At 44.6% G+C, this 24,988-nt stretch overlaps 1 protein-coding gene and 1 long non-coding RNA gene across 2 annotated transcripts in view; one reads left to right on the forward strand and one right to left on the reverse strand.

Annotated features, from left to right (window-relative positions):
* Positions 1-379, reverse strand: part of LOC142587954 (uncharacterized) — a 39,947-nt gene extending 39,568 nt beyond the window's left edge. Inside the window, exon 1 of the long non-coding RNA XR_012829652.1 lies at positions 265-379. This is a non-coding gene — a long non-coding RNA (uncharacterized LOC142587954). The remainder of the gene's footprint in view (positions 1-264) is intronic.
* Positions 380-7,215: 6,836 nt separating this feature from the next.
* On the forward strand, positions 7,216-20,291 carry LOC142587955 (boophilin-G2-like). The gene is made up of 5 exons (XM_075699354.1): positions 7,216-7,380; positions 12,226-12,408; positions 14,726-14,908; positions 18,481-18,675; positions 20,001-20,291. Exons 1-5 carry the CDS (start codon positions 7,332-7,334, stop codon positions 20,081-20,083), a joined length of 693 nt encoding a protein of 230 aa, XP_075555469.1. The 5' UTR covers positions 7,216-7,331; the 3' UTR covers positions 20,084-20,291.
* The last annotated feature ends 4,697 nt before the right edge of the window (positions 20,292-24,988 follow it).

Here is a 24,988-nt window from a genome sequence, read left to right on the forward strand (position 1 = left end):
AATATCTTGAATTCTGCTTCTTCTTCTCTTCTACGTAGCTTTACCCTGGCTGCTCATTTCGTACTCTGCGCCAATTTTGTTCCCATCACATCTCTATTCACACTCGGCTCTTTCTGTTGCCGACTCTTTCGTTTACTTGTAGCCTACTTCTTCAATTTCCTGTTGGCAACTTTTTCTCCTTTTATTGCTCGATCATCCTGTCTACCCGTGTTCTACTCACTTGCCCATTTCACCAAGTCTGATTCCCGAAGACTGATCACATACCCATTGGCAGGTGCCTAGTCGCACATGGCCAGCTGCACGTAGCCAGGGACCCAAGTTGTACGTTCGATGAGCAATCAGCCACCGGCCAACAGGCAAGAGCGAACCACCAGTTCCTCAAAAGGGAATGGTAACAGACAATGAGAGCGTCACTTTAAAACTCTGTCACACGTTTGTCGCGCATCAAACAAAACGAGACATCAACTACACGTGACTACTAATTAGGATATTTCAATTCGATGCTAAAATCCCTCTCAAAATGTTGGACTTCGCCTCACCAACATTGTCACAATCTACTGAGAAAGAGGATACTTCGCTTTCGTCACGTAGCAGTAAAGCTCGTTATCGAAACAATGCCAACTAAATGATCAGATGTGCACTGCTCTCATTTCGTTTACTGCTGTCACGTGTGGCAACTAAACCAATCGCAGGAACGCAAGAAAATATGCTTTCAGTACACTTTAAAACTTACCGACACTCGAACAATGCTGTCCCAAGCGCATGACAAGTTTCATTGGTTACCTAAAGTATGCACAACCCTTGAACGAAAATTACTCAGTGGCATTAGAGGTAACGAAATTGAAATATACACAACGTGTGTGAGTGTGTGTTTGTGTGTGTCAACCTGGGAATCGTTCTAAGTGGATCCGCCCTGCGTACCACCCGACTAGAATTTATAAATTACAATATGTTCCATAAGATGATTAGTTAAAATGATTAGTTCTTTAATTAGTTGATTATGAATTTGATTTCTTGTGTACGTAATGTCTGCCCCTTCGGGTAGACCAGCTCACGGACTAGAATTTTGCCGCAGGCCATATTTAAATATTTGGGAAGTGTTCGTTAAAGCACGCACTGTCTATATATATATATATATATATATATATATATATATATATATATATATATATATATATATATATATATTTCCCTCTGTGTTCTTTTTTTTTTCCAGTTCATATTCTGTACGTCATCGCGTTTCTGTCTGTTTTTTTCGTTTACCCACTTTCATGCTACGCTTTGTATGAAATGCAAAGTTTCCATCAAGCAGCAAATGAATCGTTGTGCTAGCGCCCCAGAGGTATTGAAGATAACAAAGCCGGTCAGACACATGATACAGAACACACTCCGTGTTCGAGTAAACACTCGCCATATTTCCTGCTCATAAGCCGGTGATCATCACGTCCACGTTCCTTCATGGCTAAGCGTTTTCCCGTCATAAGCACAGTGGCCCATTGCCATGGCCACCACATAATCGGTGATCACAGACGCCCGATTTACGTGCACCAAGAACCAACTCTCCGCCACCTGCAACCGAGCCCCACCTACACCCATGGACCAGCCGGAAAAATGGCGCTTTCGAAAGATAGAAGGGCATAAGATTGGGCTTCTTGGCAAAACATGCTTTAAAGTTCAATTAGTAGCGCAAGGACACCACAAGGGACAGAAGAGAAAACCGAGCGCAAAGCTACACAGCCCCATGGTGTCTGCAGCTGTTTCCGCACCGTCCACGCCATCCTGTCTTTGTGGTTTGTGCTAATGGAGATGCTGCTGTACGTGAATTGCTTGTCTTCGGAGCTCTGACGATACGCCCTTTTCAAATGAAAGATTCCCCGCTGACATTTTCTCGGCTTACTTTCCTTCATCTAGTGAAAACATGTACGATGATCTTATTAGCACTTTCTCCGAGTCCCTCGGCGTACCATCTCACTAAAGAAGTAGCACGTGACTTCACCTCGGACGATTTATACCCCTGAAGGAGCCGCTGAACGAGCATCATTTCCCCATCACAAGCAAATGATGAGCTCTGCGTGAAGAATAATGTCTCTTCAGCGGCTCAGACACTAGTGGAGTTATCACGGTGAATTCCTTGTGTCATTCATTGCGTGACCCGACTCACAACCTTCTGCTCTACTTCTGGCCCCATCAAGTCCTCACTTGGTCCGCCCACAGCTTCTCAGTAACGTCAGCGATACATACAAGCCCCTGGCCGCCACCGCTTTTAGATGCGCTTGACTGGAACCGCATGGTTTCACTGGTCTACACCGTGGCAATGCTACAGCTGCTAAAATACTCCTTGCAGATGTTGATGCTCGCGCCGGTGCGGGCGTTTCCAGTGACATTCCGCGGAAACAATGAGGCGAGACTGGTCCGCCAGCTGTGGCGTCTACTGCACCTCTTCGCTGAGCCCGCGCGCTTTCCCTGCCTCCTCCTTTCTTGCGATTTCGCTCACAGTGCATCTGCAATGTCTTAGCTAGAGCACCCCAAAGACATTTATTGGGTTGGAGATCGTTCAGAAAGGTGCTTCCTCGTCTCATGCGACTAAGCAAAGAAAACCTGCTACTGTGAATATTTTCGCTATTTCTACATCAACCGAGTCCCCCACGGGTGCCTTACCACTTCATCGCGAGCCTCCCACTTCGGTCGCCACACTAACTGGCTCTAAGATAGACGATGTTGCGATGTGCTTCAGCAAGGCCGAGATCGTCCGCCTCGACCCTTATGCTCTGACCAGCTCAAATTCAGGCGACGACATTGTAGCTGCTGCGTTCCATATGGCACTCTCAAGCCACCGGAAAGCCACCGGATTCCATGTCCGGAAAGGCGAAGTAGAAACGCTCTCCAGTTTCTATAGTTGCTTTCCTCTGAATTTTCTTGTGGCTTATCCTACCACAGCGCAACAGCACCAAGAAAGCCCCAACTACAGCTTACAACACGACTGTCATCGTCTTTGCCTCTTTATGTTGCAGCAATCATTGCGACCGCATTTGTCAAGCTACCGCAGCTGCGCTTTGAGCTGCGATTGTGGCGGCCTGTCTGTCCCAAGCCAGAGAGGCCACCACAATAGTGTGGACCCCACGCCACCGCCATTCTGACCCATATTGCACCTATGAGCCATCAATTGTAAATTTTTCTTCGTAACAGTACAAAATGCGCGCATTTTTGTAACGTCTTGTAACACATGTTCCATCTTGTTCGAATGTTCAAGTTCGCGCGAACCTCTAGTTAGAGCTAGGCAGCGGTGTCTGTAGTGCACTACTCTAGCGGTGACGTAAAGGACGAATTGGGCACGGCGCGCGTCACAGCAAAAGTTAAGTAATTTTGCCCATTTACAGTGTCCAATAATTGTCTTAAAGTTGTACTTTCTCAGGGCTGGCCTGCAGCCCTTCCCTGAGCGCCCAATCAAGGGAGACCACGTTTTCTTATTGTGTCGCCCCTCTTTGTGTCGCATTGTGTCGCCCGTCTTCCTAAAAAAGTCGCAGTTTCACCCGAAAGGCGAAGCATTGATTGTGATAGCTAATTAGTGGGCAAGCTATGCGAAGTAACGATAGTAGTTTTATCGGCTGTCTAAACTTGTAAATATAGGCATGCTAACTAAATTAACAAACAGGGGGTCACGCGCGCACAAGTAAGCATGAATACATTTCACTCGATGATCGCAGGAACTCGCTCTCACAACACTGCAGTGCGGAAACGCGGAAGCAGCAGCGAGTGAATTGACCTTCGTGCAGCAACTCCCATCAACGTGAACTTCATCGCGAAAACACAGCGCAGCGCGGCCTCTGTACCCGTCGCGCATGGCTTTCAAGATAACGCGGCCCGGCCGCGCGCGTGCTGCCGCCCAGGCCGCGCGGAGTACAAGGCCCCCGCCCCCTTCCATTCCCTACACCCGAACCCTTGCGCGCGACGGAAGGCGGTGCGCTTCTTCCCTGCTTTCTTTCGTTGCGCGCGCGAGATTGAGCCGCGATCGCCGGCTCACCCTCGCACGTTTTCCCTCCCATGTACAGGATAGGGCGCGCAGCGACGATTTTGTCGCCCTTGGAATTTGTGCGGCTCCTCACGGCGACGCCAACGCCGAAGGCTGAAATGCGCCTGCATAGTGTCCATATAATGGCAATCCCAATAAAAGACATTTCATACTCACGGTTTCGACAAACTTGCTTTAAGTTTTCACATTGTGGACATTTTCCCTGGGGAGCCTCCTCCCTTGAAAACCGCCGTAGGGATGTTTGCACAGTCGCGGTCATATTTTTAGCAGCATTAAGGTAATTTTTCTACATTTTTGTTACCTGTCCTGTTTTATTCAGTTCTTCCTAAACATATATACGGATCTGGCACTAAATACAATTTCCTAATACCAACCTCATCTTCGCTAATCCTCCGGAGTGGGTGCGCGCCATCAGAAGGAAGCAGTGATAGAAACTGCGCGACAACATGGGACAAAATGAAAGAAGGAGACAGACGGATGTCTGTCCTCTTCTTTCCTTGCGTCAACTCTTCTCACGTAACTTGTATCAGTGCACCTGTACCGACTACCCCAGCTATCAAAACTGCTATCATAAAAGCAAACCGGAACGAAGCACTTCACAGGTCCTGTCTGTCGCCCCCATCTATTCCCCATCTCGAGAAGTTGCGACGATCGAGCATTTTCTTTTCTTGTTCTCTCACAGTTTTGTATCCCTAAGCAAAATACTTTCGAAGCTCCATTTAGATGAAGTGGCCTACATTTCTCCATACAAGACACCTTTTAAGGATGTTTGTGGAGCCGTATATATTTTTTCAGCTGCTTCAAGAAGACTTCCCTAATGAATTATTGCAGTATATTTCATTCGTTTCTTCGGAACATTTCTATTGAACCGAAGCTTTCGTCCAGTTACTCGTCCAGTTACTTTTCCGCTGCTACTAGATGCAGTCTTGCGAAACAACTTTTGCCGAATGCAGGGCCACACCGCCGTCGTGACGCATTTCCCGTCGTACTATTTTTACTTCTCCTCTGGGCTGACTAGTGTTGCCCAGTTGGCCTGTACGAGGCATAGTGCAAAAAAGAACAGGTAGAGTGCGAACTGAGGCGCCGCGATTGTATGGTACATACAAGTACATAGTGCAAACAGCCACGCGATATTGTGCAGAATAAACTGAGCCGTGGTACAAAGCGCAGTGCAAACACTGGGTGTTGTGAGAATTAAGACTGCCCATGATACCAGGTGATATAGTGCAAGAACACCGGATATACTGTGAATTAAGATTTAGATGGAGTGTGGTACTGGACATAGTGTAAAGAAACACCAGGCATAATGTGAATCAAGGCACCTTACGGTCGTAGCCGAAGTGCCAACAAACACGCAATATAAAGTGAATGAGGGCAGCCTGATTGACCAGTGCCGGACAAAGCGCTAACACTGCATAAAATGCGAATTAAGGAATCCCATGGTACCTGGCATAGTATAAACAAACACTAGAAATAGTGCGAATTACCGCGGTCGAATTTACCGTTACTAGACGGAATTAGGGCGGACCGCAGCGGCAAGTCATGCACGTTAGCGCACACGTAATCTCGAACACTGATATGGCATCGTTGTTGCGCCACCTTCGTCCTTTCACCGCCTTCATGCCATTGTCATCATTCCTTCGTTGCCATGTCTCTGTCATCGTTCCGCCGTTTTCACTGCGTCACTCTGACTGCATTGTCAGATCGTCCTCATAACGCAGCCGTCTTTGAGCAGTCGTCATTGAGTCGTGATGAATCTGTCGTCGTCCTTTGTTTGCCATTAGGGCCTTTTCGTCCGCGCGTCAAGATCGCTGAGAGCCGTCGGGGTCGTTCTACCATGGTAATTTTGTAGCAGTGATTCCACTGTCTTCACCTCATTTCGACACGCATTTGTCGTGGTGTCATTGTCATCAAACAATCATCTTTACATCATTGTCGTCATGTCTTTGTCGTCGTCATTTTCTTCGTCACATCATCGCCGTTATGACTATGACTATCGGCATCAGTGCGTCATCACGAGAACGTTGTCACTCCAGCTTCCTCACTTGAGCGTCAGCATCCCATTGGCGTCATGCGGTGGACGACACTCCATCGTCGTCATACCATCGTCGACACTTTGGCGAAGTCATTCCATGGTCGTCATATCGCCATCATTTCAACAACGTCGCCAATCCAACGTCCAGATCCCCTTGTCATCAGGTCGTCGTGTCGGCGTTGGGGTGATTTCATCGTGGTAATTTTGTTGACGCGATTCCAGTGCCGTCTTGCATTTTGTCGTCACTCAGCCATCGGCACACCGCTATCTTCATGTCGTTGAAGTTGTTTCATGTCCGTCACTCCTTCATCGTGATGCGTCTCATGTTCATGATAGAGCGCAACACAACACGTTTATGTTGAGAGAGGTGGTTCCTAGTGGAAGCCTCCACCTGGGTTGTATGATCTCTACTTTTAAATGGTCGCTAAGCAACAACAGCGCTCCTCACAAAACTCTATGAAAGCTCCGCCTGAACCGATACCCACAGGGTGTGGAATCCGCAGCTTCTTTTTTTTTTCGGCCCTTGCTCTCTCGCTGCATACCATCTTTTTTTTTTAATTTTAGTTCTAGCGCAACGCTGTCAGGTACCGAAAAGGAATCATTATTACTGCTTTAAAAATTGATTCCTAAACAGAGGCAGTATAGTTAGCCCAGTCGCTTCACAACTTTGGCACCTGATGTTTACGCGCATAATTTTGCAAGTCTGACCTCCACTTCAGCTATGAATGCTTGGTTGACGGCGTTTCCGTCGCATCGCAACACTGTCTGAAAAAGGATTAGTTCCCTGGGGCGGTTTTCCATCTTTACCGCAAAAACTGAAACAGCATCCTTCCGATAACCTCTGTTATCCTGCTTTGACTTACCTGACTAATACGTTAATCTTATCCAAAGTCACATGCGCAAGCCTGAATAATATCCACTAAGCTGCCTACATTTATCCGAAAAACTGCCGCGCAAAAGTCCCACCCACAATGGTATTCTAACGCAAAGCTACAATCTCGCAATGCTTTTGGAACCTGCGTTGAAAACTACGCAAAGCACTGTCAATTGTTCACCGAGCCACACCTGCAGACACAAATGCTTTGGGAATGTTGGCTTTATTTGTTACTGTACATATTCGAGTGTAAGGCAGAAAACACCTGGAAGCACGGTCTTTAGAAAAGGCTCCTAGCTAGATTCTCTGGACATAATAACAGCTAAAGTCTTCGCCTTTCTGCCTCGAACCAGGCGGTGCTGCTTGCTTAGTGGTGTAGCACAAGAACGGAAATGAAACTTTTCAGCAGCTGCCTGCTGCTTCTTGTCTGCGTGACACATGGCAAGTTATCGTTCTTTCCATCATCTTACTAAGCTATGGACAAGGAAGCAATTTTTTGTAAAATATAGGCATACTTTTCTCTTCGTTTGCTTGATTTTCACTGTTCCTTCGCAGAAACATGAACAACCTTTTTTTTGCCTTTTGACGCAGGCTTAGTAACAATTTAAGGCGGCGTGAATTCCGGCGAATTGGTAACTAAGAACAAACTTTAGACACATATTGCTAAAGGGCATTGTTACTGAGACTTCGTAATGGTGTAGCCGGTTGAGAATGAAAATACAGGGACCCTGCATCAAGCTCCTCGTGCCTGACTAGGACTAATTACCCCAACAATTAGAAACGCGTTTTTACTGACACAATTGTTGCCAGGTATTTTTAAAAAGTTCTTTTTCTGGCTTTTTTATTCTGAGACTTTTTCGTGAGCATATTTCTGGTGAGCATGTTTTGGGCTAACAAATGGTAAAATTATTGTTTTTTAATGATGGTATACTTTCTTGCTTTTTCTGACAAAAAAAAATCGCATGCAAGATGGTATTACTACATGTGTAGTAACATGTTGAGTAGTGTCTGAAACGGTCCGGCTTTGGGCAATGGATATAGTATTCACATTTTTACCGCCACATTTGGGGGCACGTTATGGTCTGGGAAAAAAATATTTTCTTCTAAATACTCAATGGAAAATATCGTCAGATTCAGGCTAAGCCAAGTTAACTTGTATTTTTTACGTCACATTTTACGTATTGTACGCATGTGTTTTTTGCACGTTGTAATATACGCATCTTATACGCAAGCGTTGCCCTTTAACAAGATAAACCAATTTTGCAAACTAAGAAACTAAGTAAATTTGAGCGCCGCGTGCACTATATTTAACGACGCTAGAAGTTGTCGATAGACTGTTGTGTCATAATCGCAGCGTATGAAGGTGAGCAGAGAGAGCGATTTTGTTACTCTACCTGTGGTCGCACCTCCTCGTTTGCGCCTTTCTCTTCTGCTCCATATGTATGTTGAAGCATACAAGTCTGTCCTTTATTTTTGGGACATTATCAATGGTTTCAGACAAGGTAACCCTGACAGATTTCGTTTAACATAGTATATTTTTGAGTGCACCTCAGAATGAGTGTATCGATATCATGAAATCTAAACACAAAACAAGAAAAAAAACATCTTAAAATCATGTCCAAATGTGAAAGCTGTATGTAAAACGACGGTTTACAAAGGACCACACCGGGTAGCTTATCCTTATTCGACTCCTTAGAAACAACCAGTAATATATCACTCATTCACACCGGGTTATTGTGTTGCATCATCCTGCAGACGTCTCTTCGGCCTAGTCATAGGCTATGCCTAAATGGAACGACAGTAGCCCTGACAAGCTACAACTTCTGGCAAGCGCATTGCAACTGTTTCGTGAAATTGTGTTGCACAAGGCAGACGCTTGCATTATGCAGAACAAAACAAGGTCATCGAAAGGGAGTTCACGGGCTGCAACTTGCGTCAAACATAACCTTGTTCCTGGCTCTGAGGTCATCTTACTTTAACATGCAGATTTTGCCTGTGCAATTCATTGCAGTATCTGCAGTGGGTTGTCAGCTGGCAACAAGCATGAGGTTCTTGTAGGTGCTATTACTACGAATTTCCCGCTGCAGCATGAGTATTTAGCATGAGTACTAATGCGGCAGTATACATCTCCACTCCTGCTGAGCGCCACTTCTTATAAAAACGAGCCATTAGAGTAGCTCTTCAATGTTGGGATATGACGTACATCCCACATAAGCCCTCAGCAGCAAAAACATTTGCCGTGCTGTCAGGGCGTGCTGTTATAGCATGGTCGTGCTACCGCGAAGCGTACCATGAATACTGTATCAATTTTAATTGAATAACTTACGTTGCCGAGATACTGTCAATGTATTGTGCAATGGCAGTATTAAGAAAACAACGTTAGCTATGCTAGACACGTGTCACTGCCTTTCAACGTAGTAGTAACATAAGAAGGAATGCATCAAGCGAATTATCAGAAAAACGAAAAGCAATACGTCCATCATATAAATGTATTCAAAAGATTTACCACACAAAACGGTTCCACAGGGCCTTCAAAACGCTCCAGAAAATGACCAAAAGCATCACATCAAGCAGGACTATTGACGATTGAAAATTCACTTGAAAACTGGGGGTGGCGGAGGAGGGGGGCTTGAAAATCTACGAGTTACGAAGTTGTTCGTAAACTTCGTTTCCCCCCCCCCCCCCAAATTCCCGGGCAACCGAACTAAGACAGCTGCGCTCGTTGCCGGCGCTAGCGCCCTTGAATCATACATGACGCACTGAAGAAAAGGTCAACTGCTAATCATCTTTTCATATGTGTAGTCTGTAGCCTCACCATCCATGACATATAAGGTAAACAAAATATTCTGCTCCTACCTGTGGCCCCATATTTGGAAGGCAATGCAGTCCAAGTTAGGTTTATGACATGTCGTTTGTTTCAGAAAAGAGCGAGTGTTGAAACGTTATTCCTCGAATCTACTACGTTGTGTATTTACACGACGTTTAGAAGTCTATACCCAAGAATAAGATAGTGGGCCTACTGTAATGTGTGCAGTGTGCCGGATGAAGCAACTCCAAAAACCCTTAGTGTTCAAGAGAAGACAAAAACTCTTCGTGCTGTTTATTAGGTCTCTTTTTGTCGTTTAGGTTCCAGTTGAGTACCAATAGTAAAACTTGTTTACGCCTTGCGTGATGTGAGGGAATCCACGTGTTTTATCTAGTTGACCCCAACCATCGTCCCAGTGAGCTCAAGACGACTTCAATGCATACGGGCACCTTTATATTTATTTTCACCTGGCTACAGCAAGGATTCATTCGGCGCAGACGCTATAGCTTCTAAGGACATTGTGACGATGCGAGAATTCTAGCGCTATAGGACAAAAGTCCATTGTGATAGCAGGGGTAGCTATCGCACGCACTTGCGTGACCGCCTTTTGAGTGCATTACAGCGCGCTGCCTGCTACTGATGTCGGCCGCCGTCCGTAGCACCGCGTGCGAGGCTTTACCAGCTGTCCTTCTATATTTGCAGCCTAAAACCAGATTACAGCCACAGTAAAGCAAGATAAGCTCAATTCAACATCAATGACGCGCATATGAAGCTAAAGAAAGAGAGCCTCTACGAGCAGACGACTGAAATAATTTTCTGTGAGCTTACTGCAATATTTGGCGAACCTTTACAGTGGGTTCGCCAGTTCACTGGCGAATTCATTGTAAACCGCTATTCGCTGACGGCTGTGTTGTTTATAATACCACAGAATCTTCCAGTGACCAAATTAAATTGCACTGCATGCGAGGTTTTAGCAGCTGCTCTTTCATATTCAATTTCAATTCAAGTTTATTTGCATCTATAGATGTACAGATGACAGGAGTATAGACAAAAAGCCAAATGAATGAATGAAGCCTAAAACCAGATTACAGCCACAGTAAAGCACGATAAGCTCAATCCAGCATCAGTAACATGCAGATGAAGCTAAGGAAGGACGGCTGTATGAGCAGATTAGTGAAATTATTTTCTGTGAGCTTACGGCAATAATTGGGGAAGGCTTACAGCAAATTCGCCAATTCACTGGCGAATTGCTATTCGCTAACGACTGTGTTCTTTATAATACCATTGAATCTTCCAGTGACCACATTAAATTTCAATGCAGCCTTGAAAACATTGTTAAATGCTATCATGACTGGCAAGTCGTTACAAATCCCACTAAATCAGCAAGCATGTCTGTTACAAGAAAAAAGAAGACCCTGAAATTCCTTTGTAGCATACATGGCAACAAGCTTAAAAGGGTAAAGGAGCACAATTATTTGACTTTACTATTCTGAAGCGGCTTGAGCTGGAATAGACATGTAGAGGAAGTGAGGAATAAGGTGAATAATACGCTTTAGCGTATAAGGCCAAATACACAGAGAGCAACCCCTGAACTTCGAAAGTGGGCCTATAGAACACTGGTCAGACCTACTACTGAGTACTTGAATATTGTCTGGGGTCCTTACAGAGAGAAAAACCGTAAGAAACTGGAAAGGATTCAGAGGTTAGCTTCTCGATTCATCTTCAACAAATATGTCGTCTTCACTCCCCTTAAAAGCTATGCCTGCTTGCCAATCTTTCCAATTTAGAACTAAGTACTAAGACCATAGGTTGAAATTGCTGTTCCTTATTGTCCATAATGAAATAAAAATTAATACGACGAACTATTTTGAAACTTCTACTAATGAATCTTCTAGACACTGCCACAGCAAGTATATTCCCCCTCCAGTGACCCGTAATGATACATATAAACATACCTTCTTTCATAGAACATTAAAAAACTGAAACATGCTTCCCGATTTCATAGTTCAGTCTTCTTTTAATAATGTTCTAAACAATATAAATGCTTTTGCTTATTCCGAGAGGGCCATGCGTTAAATATCTGAGATTTTTATTATAATCTAGTTATTATTATCTGTGTATGCTGTTCTTATTTTTACATGCCTCAAGGGACATTGACTATTTTTCTGCTTTCTTTATTTCAGTCGATTTGCACTGCAGTTTGTTTTTTACCCTGCATTCAGACATTTGTCATATGGATCGCGAACTCTGCCTAAATCAGATGTGTTGGCACAACTTGTTCTATTTTATTCTTGTTCCGCTCCTGTAATGGCCCTATAGGGCTGCCAGTATCAATAAAACAGAAATTGAAGAAAGAATTATTGTCCTGGATGAAATACGTTTGCACTGTAGCCGACAAATATCTTTTTTTTTTTCAGATTATGCACACACACACGGAAGCTAAGTCACGCTAATTCCGCGTAATCTTTTTCTTTTTACAGCCGAGCACGACCTGAGGCCAAAGAGGTGCCTGAAACCACCGGTTCTTGGCATATGCCGGCCATTCAACAAAGTTTATTACTTCGATTATGACTCATACAAATGCAGAAAACTAAAATGGGGCATTTGCATTGGAGGCAACAACCACTTCCCTACGCAAGATCAGTGCCAAGAGACCTGTATACGTGAGTGCAAATTCTTGCAATGCGGCTTCTGCGGATTTTTTTTTTCCGCGTGAATGAGAGCCTTGTTAAGTGCGCTCTCTCGAGTCACTTGAAATGCAAATAAAAAATAAAATGCGCTGAACATGGTGCTCGTTTCTTACGGTACTGATGCAGATTTCAAACGTCCCGAAACCTAGTGAAATGCCACGCTACGCTGTAGCTAGCGTGCGCCACAGTCGCACAACAGCGTAGTGAATAGAGTATTCACACCTCGCAACTTTCCTATTAACGCGCGCTCATCATTTCTAATTCCTGGAGCTGAGGAATCGAGGAAACTTTGTGTGTTGTTGTGACTATTACAAGCGAAATTTTCATTTAGGACCTGAATTTGTCACGAGAAGTTTGAAAAAACAATGGAAAGTTTCAAAATATAGAAGCACGAAATTTACAAATTGGTAGCTCTGCATCAGAAACAGTTATTACGGTTCTGCATACTGAATCCATTACATCACTGAAAGCGGACAAATTCGTTTTGTCATTTTATACCTTACGTGAATTTGTGACGTTGTGAACGAGGGTTCTGCAAAAGCTGTATTCTCATTTGCTATTTTTTTTAGATTCATGTGTAACATAATCATTTTGTCCGCTTTAGATGTACTATTATATGAAATTCACAGAATTGTTGCACGAGGTCGTGGGATCGAATCCCGGCCACGGCGGCCGAATTTCGATGGGGGCGAAATGCGAAAACACCCGTGTGCTTAGATTTAGGTGCACGTTAATGAACCCCAGGTGGTTGAAATTTCCGGAGTCCTCCACTACGGCGTGCCTCATAATCAGAAAGTGGTTCTGGCTCGTAAAACCCCATAACTTAATTTTTTAAACAGAATTGCGCTATCATTTCTCATTCCTGAGTTATGTAGTTGTAAACATGATAGTTTCGTTTTCGGAAAACTTTTGGTATTTGCCAATTTTACTAAGTAATGACGAGCTATGTCAAAAATTTCAAACTAATTGGAACTAGATCTCTAGCTTTTCTTTTATATGCATGAAACCTCGCCAAATTTGGTGCAGTGGTTGCCGAGAAAAACGAATTCTAATTTTACACGTATTTTAAATAGCAGCCCCCGAGCTAAAGCCTTCCTCTCAAGCATCGCCTTTAAGAGTGGAACGCGATCCCTTACTGCTCCTCACGCTTCCTGGCGACTGGAGTGTATGCAACCGCGATGTTTGCCGGGAAACGCTGACCGCCAACGCTATGCTCGTAGGATGGCTTTCTGGTAATAACGCCACCTCTTGCGTGGGCCGCCATGCGGCGGAGGCGAGCGCCATCTGGAAGTACTGCGAGAAACCGGGCGCGCCGAACCATGACCGCCGAAATACTCACGCACCGGCGCGCGCAAATGGCGGACGCCGTGGCCGGACTATGCACGGTAGAAACGCTGCAAAAGGGGTTTCTTTGAGTGTTCGAGTAATAGAATTATGTTTTCTGGCATACTAGTGTATTTGCATGCTGCGTCGAGTTCTCAAACATTTCCACCCTTATTCCACCACCATAGTGCTATGGTAATTGTTGGAGAGCACTCCAAACAAATTCAAAGTTCACGCTGAGTTTGCTAGCAGCAGAAAAGAGCATTCGCACAAAACCTACTCAGACAAAAGGACTTGTACTGCTATATTTCTTTGGCCACTGCCAAATGGAAAGAACCTATCGCACGGTCACAGCGAAGATATCAAGCCCTATTTTCTTTTAATTCTACATGAACCATGTCAGACTGAAATTTTCAACCTTTGTTACACGTAGGCACAATTTTTTTATAATATCTGCGTTTTGATACTATGTTGCGATAACAATAAATAGACAAGTAATGGGCCAACTAGGCTGAAAATATTACGCTGCATAACGGCAGCTTTACCGGCGCAACCTAATTGTGTTATATGGTCCCGATTTTTTTAATGACAGAAATGAATAGGCACCCTTAAAATAAATTCAGGAATATATTTCTGACGGCCCATCACATGTTTTCTAGTGTACTACATAGTTTGCGAAAGGAAAAACAGTCGCATGCCAGTAATAGCACGCCCGAAGCTTTAAAAGAACAACCCAACACCTTTCGGGTGAATGGCACGTATATATTTTCATCACATTCACTCCGCTTTGGAGAATTATGATAAGACTATTTGTTCTAATTTATGCGAGAAGATTTTACTTTGTTTGGAATGTCAGAAAAATATTTATTGGTGCCAAGGTGATTGCCTATTCTGATACTTATACCCAATTTCTTAGGTAAGAGGACATTAGCCGTGCAATCACCGTTATGAAATTACACTTTTTCAGGAAGAGAAGGGAGAAAGTCGCGGAGCTGCCTGGAAAAAGCTGAAACATGCAGCTGTACCCCTCAAATGCGGTCCTGGTATTTCGATGCTAAAAGTAACCACTGCAAAATGTTCAACCACACCGAATGCGCAGGCGGGAGCAACCGCTTCGAAACAGAAAAGAAGTGCATGGAACTTTGCCAGCGTAAGTACAGAACACACGCATAGCGCGTACACTTTGTATCAACTTCAACTTTTCACTACGCTTTCAGCAATTCGGTAGCCATCCTAACCGTTGGTACCATACATCATATGATGACTATAGTAAGCTGAAAGTCACCAATTAGTCGGCCGCGCCATCCTCGGAGCAGCAAGCTTATGCGCAACTTCATGTAGCAGCGTACCATGGCAAGTAGCACAGCATTCGCATAGGCGTTTTAATCGTGCTCTTTGCATCGTGTGTCTTTCTATTTTAGGTAGCAGCGTAACTCGCTTGGTTGTTACTGACAAAAAGAACGCACCTTCTAGATGCCCCATGCCATCACTGCTTTGTAGACTTGGTTCGAGGCTGTGTTTCTGTTTGTAATTGGGCAAGCATTCATGCGAGCTGAGATCACCGCTATCTGTGCTTCTCGCTAATGATGAATTTCTAAAACAACCGCTTAACAATGACTGCGTGCAATGGTGACGGGATCACTACCTATTCTCGAGGGCGTAAGCCACCCACGCATTCACTCATATTCCCCATAATTGTTTTACGTTGCAGGCATTTTAGCGGGCGAGAAGTTCAATTAGCAATCGGCCAGTCGTGTGATAGTCTTTTTAATCACCACAGTTGTTAGAAAGCACTGCAGTGGAGCCACGGATAGAATGTGCTACCGAAGAACACTGTAACAAAACACTCCCATTGTCCGCAAACACTAGCGTAGCTGTAGGCTGCAACGAAACATTCTGCATATGAGCGACCATTGTCTATGACGACCATGGGCTCTAGATAAGAGCTACTCTTTTAATATGAGGAAACATCCTTAATCTCTAGTGTCTGAATCGTTCGGCAAGGGGCTCGACGAGCACGTAGCTAGTTATGAAACTCTTCAAATTACCCTAGAAACACAAGCAGTTAGTTGCATGCCGTTTAGAGGCTCCGCTTCCTTATCTTACAAGTAACACACCAACAAATGTAAACACTGTAAAACACAAGAGAACCCAAAGATGCAAGACTATCAATACTAATGTTCTTTTGACTTTCATTATTCAGCTGACTGTATACCACATGACCTACGGATTCACTACAATTTATTAACTCGCTCTAGATAACGCTTCTTTTTCTACAAAACATCACCAACGGGAGTCTTGCGGAGAAACCATTACGTGTGCTTAAGATTTTTGAAACATTGTGTAAACGTGAGTGAAGAAATATTTTTGTAGAATACAGATTCACAGGCGCTTATGAGTGCGTAATGCGAATTTGTTAGCTTTAGGCCTGGGTGTGGGTAGGCGTTTCCACGCCCGATCTCAAGCTTGCAGGATCCCCTAAGCGCTCCAAGGCACCACTCCTTCTATAACATTTTAGTGCGAAGACTGTTTGACGGTATTCTCGTTTAAACCACAAAGCTATTCACTGACTCTCGAGCACTCGCCAACTTTTCCAGCTTACATTGACGCAGCCGAAAGCGCTGTAAATAGGACAGCATGACTTTGACGACGTAAGCACAGTGTAATTACGAATAGCGCATGACAGCAAAGGTCTGATGGGGATAGTCTGAGGAAGACAAGATTGCGAAAATCGGATGACGAAGCTGTAATGACGATGCTGGAATGACCATGATGGAGTCATGACGATATGATAACGATTGCACGGGAGTGTATTACGACAAAACAATGACAACGATAGCATGACAACGATAGCATAATGATACCATAATAACGAGAGTACGGTAACGATGAAATGGGGAGAAATAAATTCGAATTACTAGAATTTTTGTGAAAGAATGACGAATCGACGGGCCGAAGCGAGTAAAGACACATGGAATACCAAGCATTCGGTTCCCTATGTGTTTGCACACCCTTCAGTCCACTCATTTGTTATTTTTGCTCAAGAACCCGACAATGTTTCACCCAAGCTCCACAACTGCAGAATTTTTCTATAATAAAAAGATCTCGTCGATGTACCAACAAAGACAGTATGATTACGAGACTATGGCGATAACGGGATGTAGTCAAAGGTATAACCACGATGGCGTGGCAATGCCTTTATGACAAAGACTCTATCGCCATTAGAACGGGACGATGACTGTAGGAAGATGACTGTTTGAGGGGAATCAGATGACTACGATGGCGTCAGATGGGGCGATGATGACCGTATGAGGGACGATGTCGTGACGATGATGGCGTGAATATGACGGTGAGACTACGATGGCGTGAAGACGATGGCATACATCCAGTGGCATTAAGATATACTCCCTGGCAGATACTCATCATTAGTGTAGACTGCAATTTCACCGGGACCGGCCTGCCGCAGCGGATGGCCCCAACGGCGCAAAGCTGAGCAGCCAGCTAAGAAAAGCTTGCGCTTTACAAAGCGTAACTCTATACCGAGGACTATACGGTGAGCTCACTAGCGCGAAGGGTGCTGTCAGGAAACGCACGACAATAAATACATGCACGGGCTCTTAATATGCCAGGCAGCGGTTACTTCGGGAACAATCTTGATCTCCCGTAAAATTTAACGCACACCGAAAAATCCGCGAATGAGCTTTCTTGCATTCAACCGTATCGGTATGCTGCTACCGTGGGGTGGAAAGAAAAAACTCGTGACCTGGGGATATTGAGGGGCATGCCACGTTTAGTGAGCCACCACAGGTTTGAAAGATAGGACAATAAAATAAAGCAGTACGCTGAGAAGGGCACAATTCTTTCTTTGCTGCAGGTATCGTCCGCAGCCTTAAATCGTTCAGGCCGAATAAGCTCGCTTTTTATCTCCAATATTTATTATATAATTTACTTAAACGCACAGAAGCCTACACTGCTTTGTGGAATATGGCTACGGGTGGCCTACACCAAGTCTTATGCTTTCCCAATCGGTTGGGCCGACGACGCCTCGTGCGATGACTGTGCTAACGAGGAGACTCTTCAACACCTCCTCTGTGACTGTCCTCGCTATAATTTACAGAGACGATCACTCGCAATCGCGATAACGCGCTTTGACCAAAGACCTCTAACAGAGGAACTTATATTAGTATGCCGCCATCACAAGCCATCGCAGCAGAGGGCGACGAGAGCATTGTTGCCGTTTTTAAAGGCAATAGAATTGCACAAGTGGCTGTAGCCTGAACAGATGTTTATAGTGCTGCAAGTGCTACTGTGCTGTGCGGTGACAGTATGCGTTGACAGTGACGGACTGTGATTGTTTGTCTATGCTCCTTTCTTTCTTTATCTCTACTTTGTTATCACTTTACCTCCCCTCTCCCCTCAGCGTAGGGTAGCAAACCCGATCTTCCCCTCTGGTTAACTTCCCGACCTTCCACCTTCACTCTCTCTCTCTCTCTATCTCTCTCTCTCTCTACTCAAAAGCACTGTGCTGAATAAGTAGACGTATAACGGGCAAGCAATTCCTCTAAGAAACAATTCGCCGATAAGGTTCAGAACATAGTATTGCCGTGTTCCATTCTCGTGGCTAACATCTTGTTTGGTCTTTCGCTTAACCATGATATTCTGCGTTCCTTAAGCTGCACGCATGTTCTCTCAGAGAAATGGCCATTTTCTTTTTTTTTTCAGCAATGACAAAACCAACAAAACAAAAAGCGGTCTGCAGTGAGGACCCAAAGCCCGGATGGTGGTGGTGCTGGTTCAAAAAGACCAAGTGGTACTTTGATGTACAGGCAAATACTTGTCGTCAGTTTGAGGGCAGGAAATGTGGGAAAGGCGCCAACGGATTTCCTTCTTTCGAGGCCTGCATGGAGCGTTGCAGCTGTAAGTCTACGCTGTCTTGGCGCACCCTAAACCTATAAGCAAGCATAACCTTAACGCCAGCAGGGCTACTCGAAGGTAATGCATGCGTGTGCATGCTTCAAAAAATTTACACAGCTGCGAAATGTGACTAGGACCTCACGTTGAGGCCCTAGTCACATTGAGAAAACGAAAAAAATGTTTTGAATCGTAAATATTAAGTATAATTTGGAAAGCTGCTGCAACGCAAATAAACTTAAATAATTCAAGTTGATTTATCGTAGACTAAAGTTCAGATTGGGCACAAGAAACGATACTACTAAAATCCGGCTTCTTCAGCTCCTTTTTGTTTTCTTTTTTGGAAGGAGTGAATCCTTAAGCTATTCTCTGTACGTTCTTCGTTCCGGCTCATTTTATGCTCTCACATGATATTCATATTTCAAAGCAATATGTTTTGTTACACAAGTTAGCTTCATTTATTTCTTGTTGGATAATTCATCAGGTTACTTTTAGCCAAAGTTCATTTCTGTGTTACCGCTCTATGTGGTATCGTTAGAGAAACGGTATAGCAACCTTAATAATGGTGCAGCTGACAAGGCGCGGATGTGATACAAAACATTCTTTCTTCTGGACACGCCTTCACTGCGTTCCTGAAGTTCTTGCCCCTTCAAGTAATCAAAATGCGAGTGTTATTCTGTAACATGCAGAGGGACGGAATTACCCTCGTGCCAGTTTTCCCTGCTTAGATTAACGCGCCACTCGTTTATGTTCTAGTTTACCAATATACGTGTTTCTTGTATGCATGTACTGCTTGTAGATGTCTTGGACAAACAATGTAAGTGCGCGTGGTTTCAATACTAGCAGCGCCACTGAAAGAAATGCCGCAGCACTGTGCACGAGACCGAAGTAACAATGGAAACAATGTATGCTTGCATGGTAGCGCGTCTACAGACATAGAAACACTGTCAATCTTCAACGGAATATAAATAACCCACGTTGTTGTGCTGTGCAGCTTTAGAGAGCACCAAGAGTGCGTTCTGGGTTTAGAAGAAAGAGCGACCTCATTTCTCATAGTGTGAATCTTGTGCTCCAGCCTCCTTGGGTCGCTATAATTCCTTCAATCAAAACAATTTTGTTCATTCAGTGCTCATTGTCCGCTTTTATTTCACAACGCAAGAACATACCAGGATATGAGTTTTGCACTTCTTTGGCACTTCTCTTAGTAGCATAAAAAGACAAAGCTATTTATTATTCGGGCTTTTTCTACGTGGCTACATTTCTAGAAACAAAGAAGTGGTCTGTGGCAGCCGCATAAATGTTGTTGTGTCATTTGTTTTTCTCTGCTTCAGATACGGGCTGCCAGAGATGCAAAAATGGAACGCCGTATTATTACCCGAATGGCACGTCACCCTGCGAAGTGGTGCCGAAGTAGGCGGATAACAGCGGCTACTATTGTGAGGAACATGAAGAGCAAAAGCTGAAGTGACGCAAAAAAAAGAAAAGACTTCACATGTCACCAATTCTCAGAGTTGTTCCCTACTGCATAAACCTAACTATCTAGAGGCTTTAGTATGAATAATGTAAGCTGTATCCAAGACCGCTCCTTCGCTACACTAAGCAATAAAATAAAATAAAGGTAAGCTCATGTAGCGTTGAAGAGTTCAACGGCCTTCAACCGCGCACACTGTCTTTTCCTGCCCAAGTTCGCCTGCACTGAAATAGGTCAGTGAATTATTCAGGACTAGTCAAAGTTCATGTTCCATCTCACAGGCTGCCAAAATATATGTTTCGCTGACCTGTGCAACAGTTCCAAAAAACCTCGTTGATATATTAAATACGGAAGGCAGCCCATAAGATCACATGATAAAGACATGTTGTGCTTAATATTTTAATACACAAAATTTGTTTTTCAGTAGACAAACTCCCCAATGTTGAGTAAATTAAAGAGGTGCAACTTCCTTTCACGGGCTCTTTTTTTCATTCAGAGTACAAAGAGATAATTTTATTTCTAGAGTAGCCGATAGATTACAATGATCATGTATGCTCTAACGAGCTACTGTGTGCTGAATAAGAAGATAATAGAAACAAAATAAATTTGGAGGATGATGATTTGTGCGCAAGAATGAAAATACTGGTCATTAACGCTAAGCAGCAACATTTAGCCACTATATTCATTCGGCATTAAGGGTATCGTGAAGAACGAGGGTGCTCAAGGAGTCACGTACGATAAATGATAAGCTTCAGCCAACTCATTCTGAAGGAAGGGCACTTCAATATGCTTATGACGGACACAAAGCCGCTTTCAAGACGTCACGAGAAATGCAGACAGGGAGAACAACCCTTCCGAGGTGTCAACCGCTAATAAAAGAATCCTACGCAATAAGACGGCAACATACCACAAATATTGCTGCGCAACACTGGTATATGTAGACGAATAGGTGCATGACTAGCTTTCTCCAATGGAAGATATGTATTTATCCAACAAGCAAACTGCTGATAAAAACGTAAGTAAGGTCTATGCTGTTTGAATGTGCATTCTAGTGAAGGTATAGCATACAGAAAAACATTTACTATTCGTGAACTGAACGCAACGCCTATTCTTCCTTCTCACGAGGGAAACTTATCTCTTTATGTGGCTTTAACTGGAATAGTTCTAAAAAGAGGCAGTGCAATGTTACGCCGCCATGCCTCAAACACTATCGCGCTTTGCATTTCATATTGAAGGCAGTGGCTAAGAATGACACTCCTAAGCGGCTTTATTCTACTCTTACACATTGAAAATGCACACGATAGGTTGTAGTTACAGTGAAATATTTCGCAATTGGTTTCTAGAGGTGCTTCCACTAATATGCGATTGAGTCATTGGAACGGTATCACACATTTTATATCAGTGAATTCGATATCGTTTACTGCACGCAGCGGCTATTGAGATGTTCATAGGCAATGTAACAATAAGATAGCTTATGTTAGGGCGACCTTTTAGGACACCCCATCCCGTATCACAAAAGTATAACAGGGTGAAGAAAGGAAGAAGTTTGGAATGGGTCGGTATATGTTTAGAAAATGGAGTTTTGCGAGTGAAAGATGACGACGAAGAAAAATTTTTCAGATAGGAATTACGAGACTTGGAAAGAAGGTAAGAATGGCTATGATTCAGCTTCTGGCAATCTACACTTCAGTAAACGGTTCAGGAAGTGGTATCACTTTAGTTATTAATTTGCAACAAGCATCGAACATCGCTCGCAAACTTTGTTTTCCTTAATCACATGAGGATGAAATCCTCAATTGTGATGTCTAGTAATAACACTGTCAACCAGTCTACCATCGTGTATAGAGGAAATACTCCAGGAAATTGTTCGCCATCTATCCAAGCATACTTCATTTGTAAGTAAAACAATTTAAGGAATCAATCTAGATGACTACTGTTAACATTGCGTAATGGCGTCAGCAATGAGAAGTGTCCGCAGGAATTAGTATTACGCTCTGCTGCGCAATAAAACATCGGAAAGACTATGGAAACTCCTCTGTATCGTCCAAAAAAAATTATGGGTTTTAAGTGCCAAAACCATGATCGGATTAGGAGGCACGCCGAAGAGGGGAACTCCTGAAATATGCACCGCCGGAGGTTCTTTAACGTATACCCAAATCTAAGTACACAGGTGTTTTCGCGTCCATCGAAAGGCGGCCGCCGTGGGCGGGATTCGAATCAGTGATCTCGTGCTTAGCAGCGCAACACTATAGCCACTAAGCCACCATGGTGGGTTCTATCGTGCAAGTGGCCGCAGTCCGCACAGTGTGGCTAAGGCGTACACCAAGGCTAGCATGACCAAGCTGGAGTGTGTGTATGTGGGAGACGTTTTGATTCGAAAGTGTGCCACGGGTGGGTCAGACTTTTCATAAACTGTCACGGCAAAATACACAATAATCCCCCTTTCTCGGAGTACGTAACAACGCAAAATCATCATCACCATCATTCCTTGATTGCGCTGTGCTCAAGCTTCCAAATAAGGATTCCGGAAATGGCATCAACAGCCTCCTTTTTAAGTAGGAATCTTTTCGGTACTTCCACTTGCGAGGCTTGATATCGTCGCACGTGCTAGGGAACAGTCAACATATCGGCACATGTGTGCTTTCATAATTTAAACAGCATCATTACAGCTGCCGTTTTACTCTACTGTAGAAAATGCGCATGCGGTACCAATATGTTGTGTCATAATAACGTGCGACTGATGGCGCCTACGGTACAAAGTGGCGTACTCGTCTTATCACGTTTCACGGTCCTTGGTACGTAAGGTAACATACCGCATGCCCTGCTTTGAAAGCTAGCCGCATGTACTTGATCGCATTCTATCTGACACTGACCGCCGACCGTAGTAAGCATACTTCCCACCGAGCACCTGCCTTTATTTTCTTTGTTGGGCGCAAGATCGCCTGAAATAAAAGTTGTGATATTTCTTTCATCGACCGCTTTCTGCGTGCGTACCGTTCCTGTCCACAGCTGTCTGGACCATGGGAGCGGCCCACTTCCGGGTCCTTGACGCCGCCTACCGCATAAAAGGGAAATAATGTAGTGGCTTCTGAGCATGCGCTCAGAGATGGATCGGGTTACACAACCCGCAGTCATAGTTTGAGTGGGCGATGCAGTAACGCCAGCTTCAGCATATTGCCTAAACTCCTTTCTTGCACAAGTCCTGGATTTGTTCGCTCACATCGCCGTTGCTGTCTTGACCGTGGCGCATCTTGCATCGGACAGGCACGTGGAAATCACCGGCAGTGTGTTGTGGTACAGCCCTATCGCCCAAGCGAGAGATCGTCATGGGTCCTCTGAGCACGTAACTCCTACTCCGGTGCTCCTGCAGACCCTCGTTAATGCTCCTAACGTAGCCCCCCCCCCCCCCCCACTCCCCCGGTAAATGACGTCGTCCCATTGGTGACGTCAAGCGTCCGCAGTATGAAGACTCCGTCGTTCGAGCGACCCAGCAGTGGGCAATGCAGCAGCAGCTTCAGCATGTTACCTAAATGCCTCTTCTTGCTTGCACTGGTATGTTACGTCGACAATTCGTAGTTCATCCGATGCGATGATTGATTCCTTCCGCTGCTGTGTTGCCCCCGCGGTTGTTTGCGCGGTAGTATTATCGGTAATTACTCCCGTTTTATCACTTGCCTTAGTAGTTTCCTCTTGAGCGGTGACAGTGAAGCCTAATCCTCGCCCCAGGAAAACAGTGTCCTCAGAGTGCTCTCTTAACGCTCTGGAGACGTTGGCCGAAGCGGCAACTTCAAGTTGTGATAACCCTTCTCTTGTACAAATTCTCTCAGATTTAGTTGCAATCAGAAAAGTACACCACAATGCATATCTGAAATATCAAACACTGTCAAAACTCGTTTCAACGCCTTGTAATTGGGTGTGGCTTTGCCCGCGAACTCATGTTCAGAGGTGCCAACTGAGCGAGCCTGGGATCAGCTTCGCTCTGACTGGGCCTGCTTAAACCGCACTCACTCGCCGTGGTTGCTGGGTGGCTATGGTGTTGGGCTGCTGAACACGCGGTCGCGGCATCGAATGCCGGCAACGGCGGCCGCATTTCGATGGGGGCGAAATGCGAAAACACCCGTGTACTTAGATTGAGTTGCACGTTAAGGAACCCTAGGTGGTCGAAATTTCGGGAGTCTTCCACTATGGCGTGCCTCATAATCAGAAGGTGGTTTTGGCACGTAAAACCCCACATTTATAATTTAAAGAAAATCGTACTGTGGATGCACTAAGTGCTAAATATGAAGACCTGCGAAAACCGTGCACGAAGAAATAACATCATTCTACGTGGAATACTTGAAGATAAGAACGAGAATTTCGACACAATGCATTCCAATGTCGAGTTGTCCAACAAACTTCCCGTTGTGTATCCGCGTACTGAACGTTTCCATAGATTAGGGAGGACGCGCACTGGGCGTTCTCGTCGTATCATGCTAAAGTTGCCTGACTTCAGCGATAAGCACGGGCTGCTAAAAAAATTCCGCGTTGAAACTTTCCGAACATCTTTTTTTTTTCTTTCAGAGTGCGTGAAGTTTATAAAAATGATATGGGACGGTTCGGTTTGGCAACAGAGTAACGGTGCAGTTGTTAAGATAAGGTTTGAGCATTTGTTCATTTATATCGTTCTTATAATTGGGGCGGCACAACCACGTGGGCAATCAGTTTCGCTTTCGCCGGCGAAGGAAGCGGCGGGAAGCGGTTCGGCGAGCTGCGCCGGTTTCGTGTCCGTTCAGTTCAGTATTGGGAAACGGTTGAGACGTCCACGCCTTGTTCGTTTCCCCGAGAATCCGGCTGCCTTCGACTAGCGGC

This window comes from Dermacentor variabilis, chromosome 7, assembly GCF_050947875.1.
Source record: "Dermacentor variabilis isolate Ectoservices chromosome 7, ASM5094787v1, whole genome shotgun sequence".
Lineage (NCBI taxonomy): Eukaryota > Metazoa > Arthropoda > Arachnida > Ixodida > Ixodidae > Dermacentor > Dermacentor variabilis.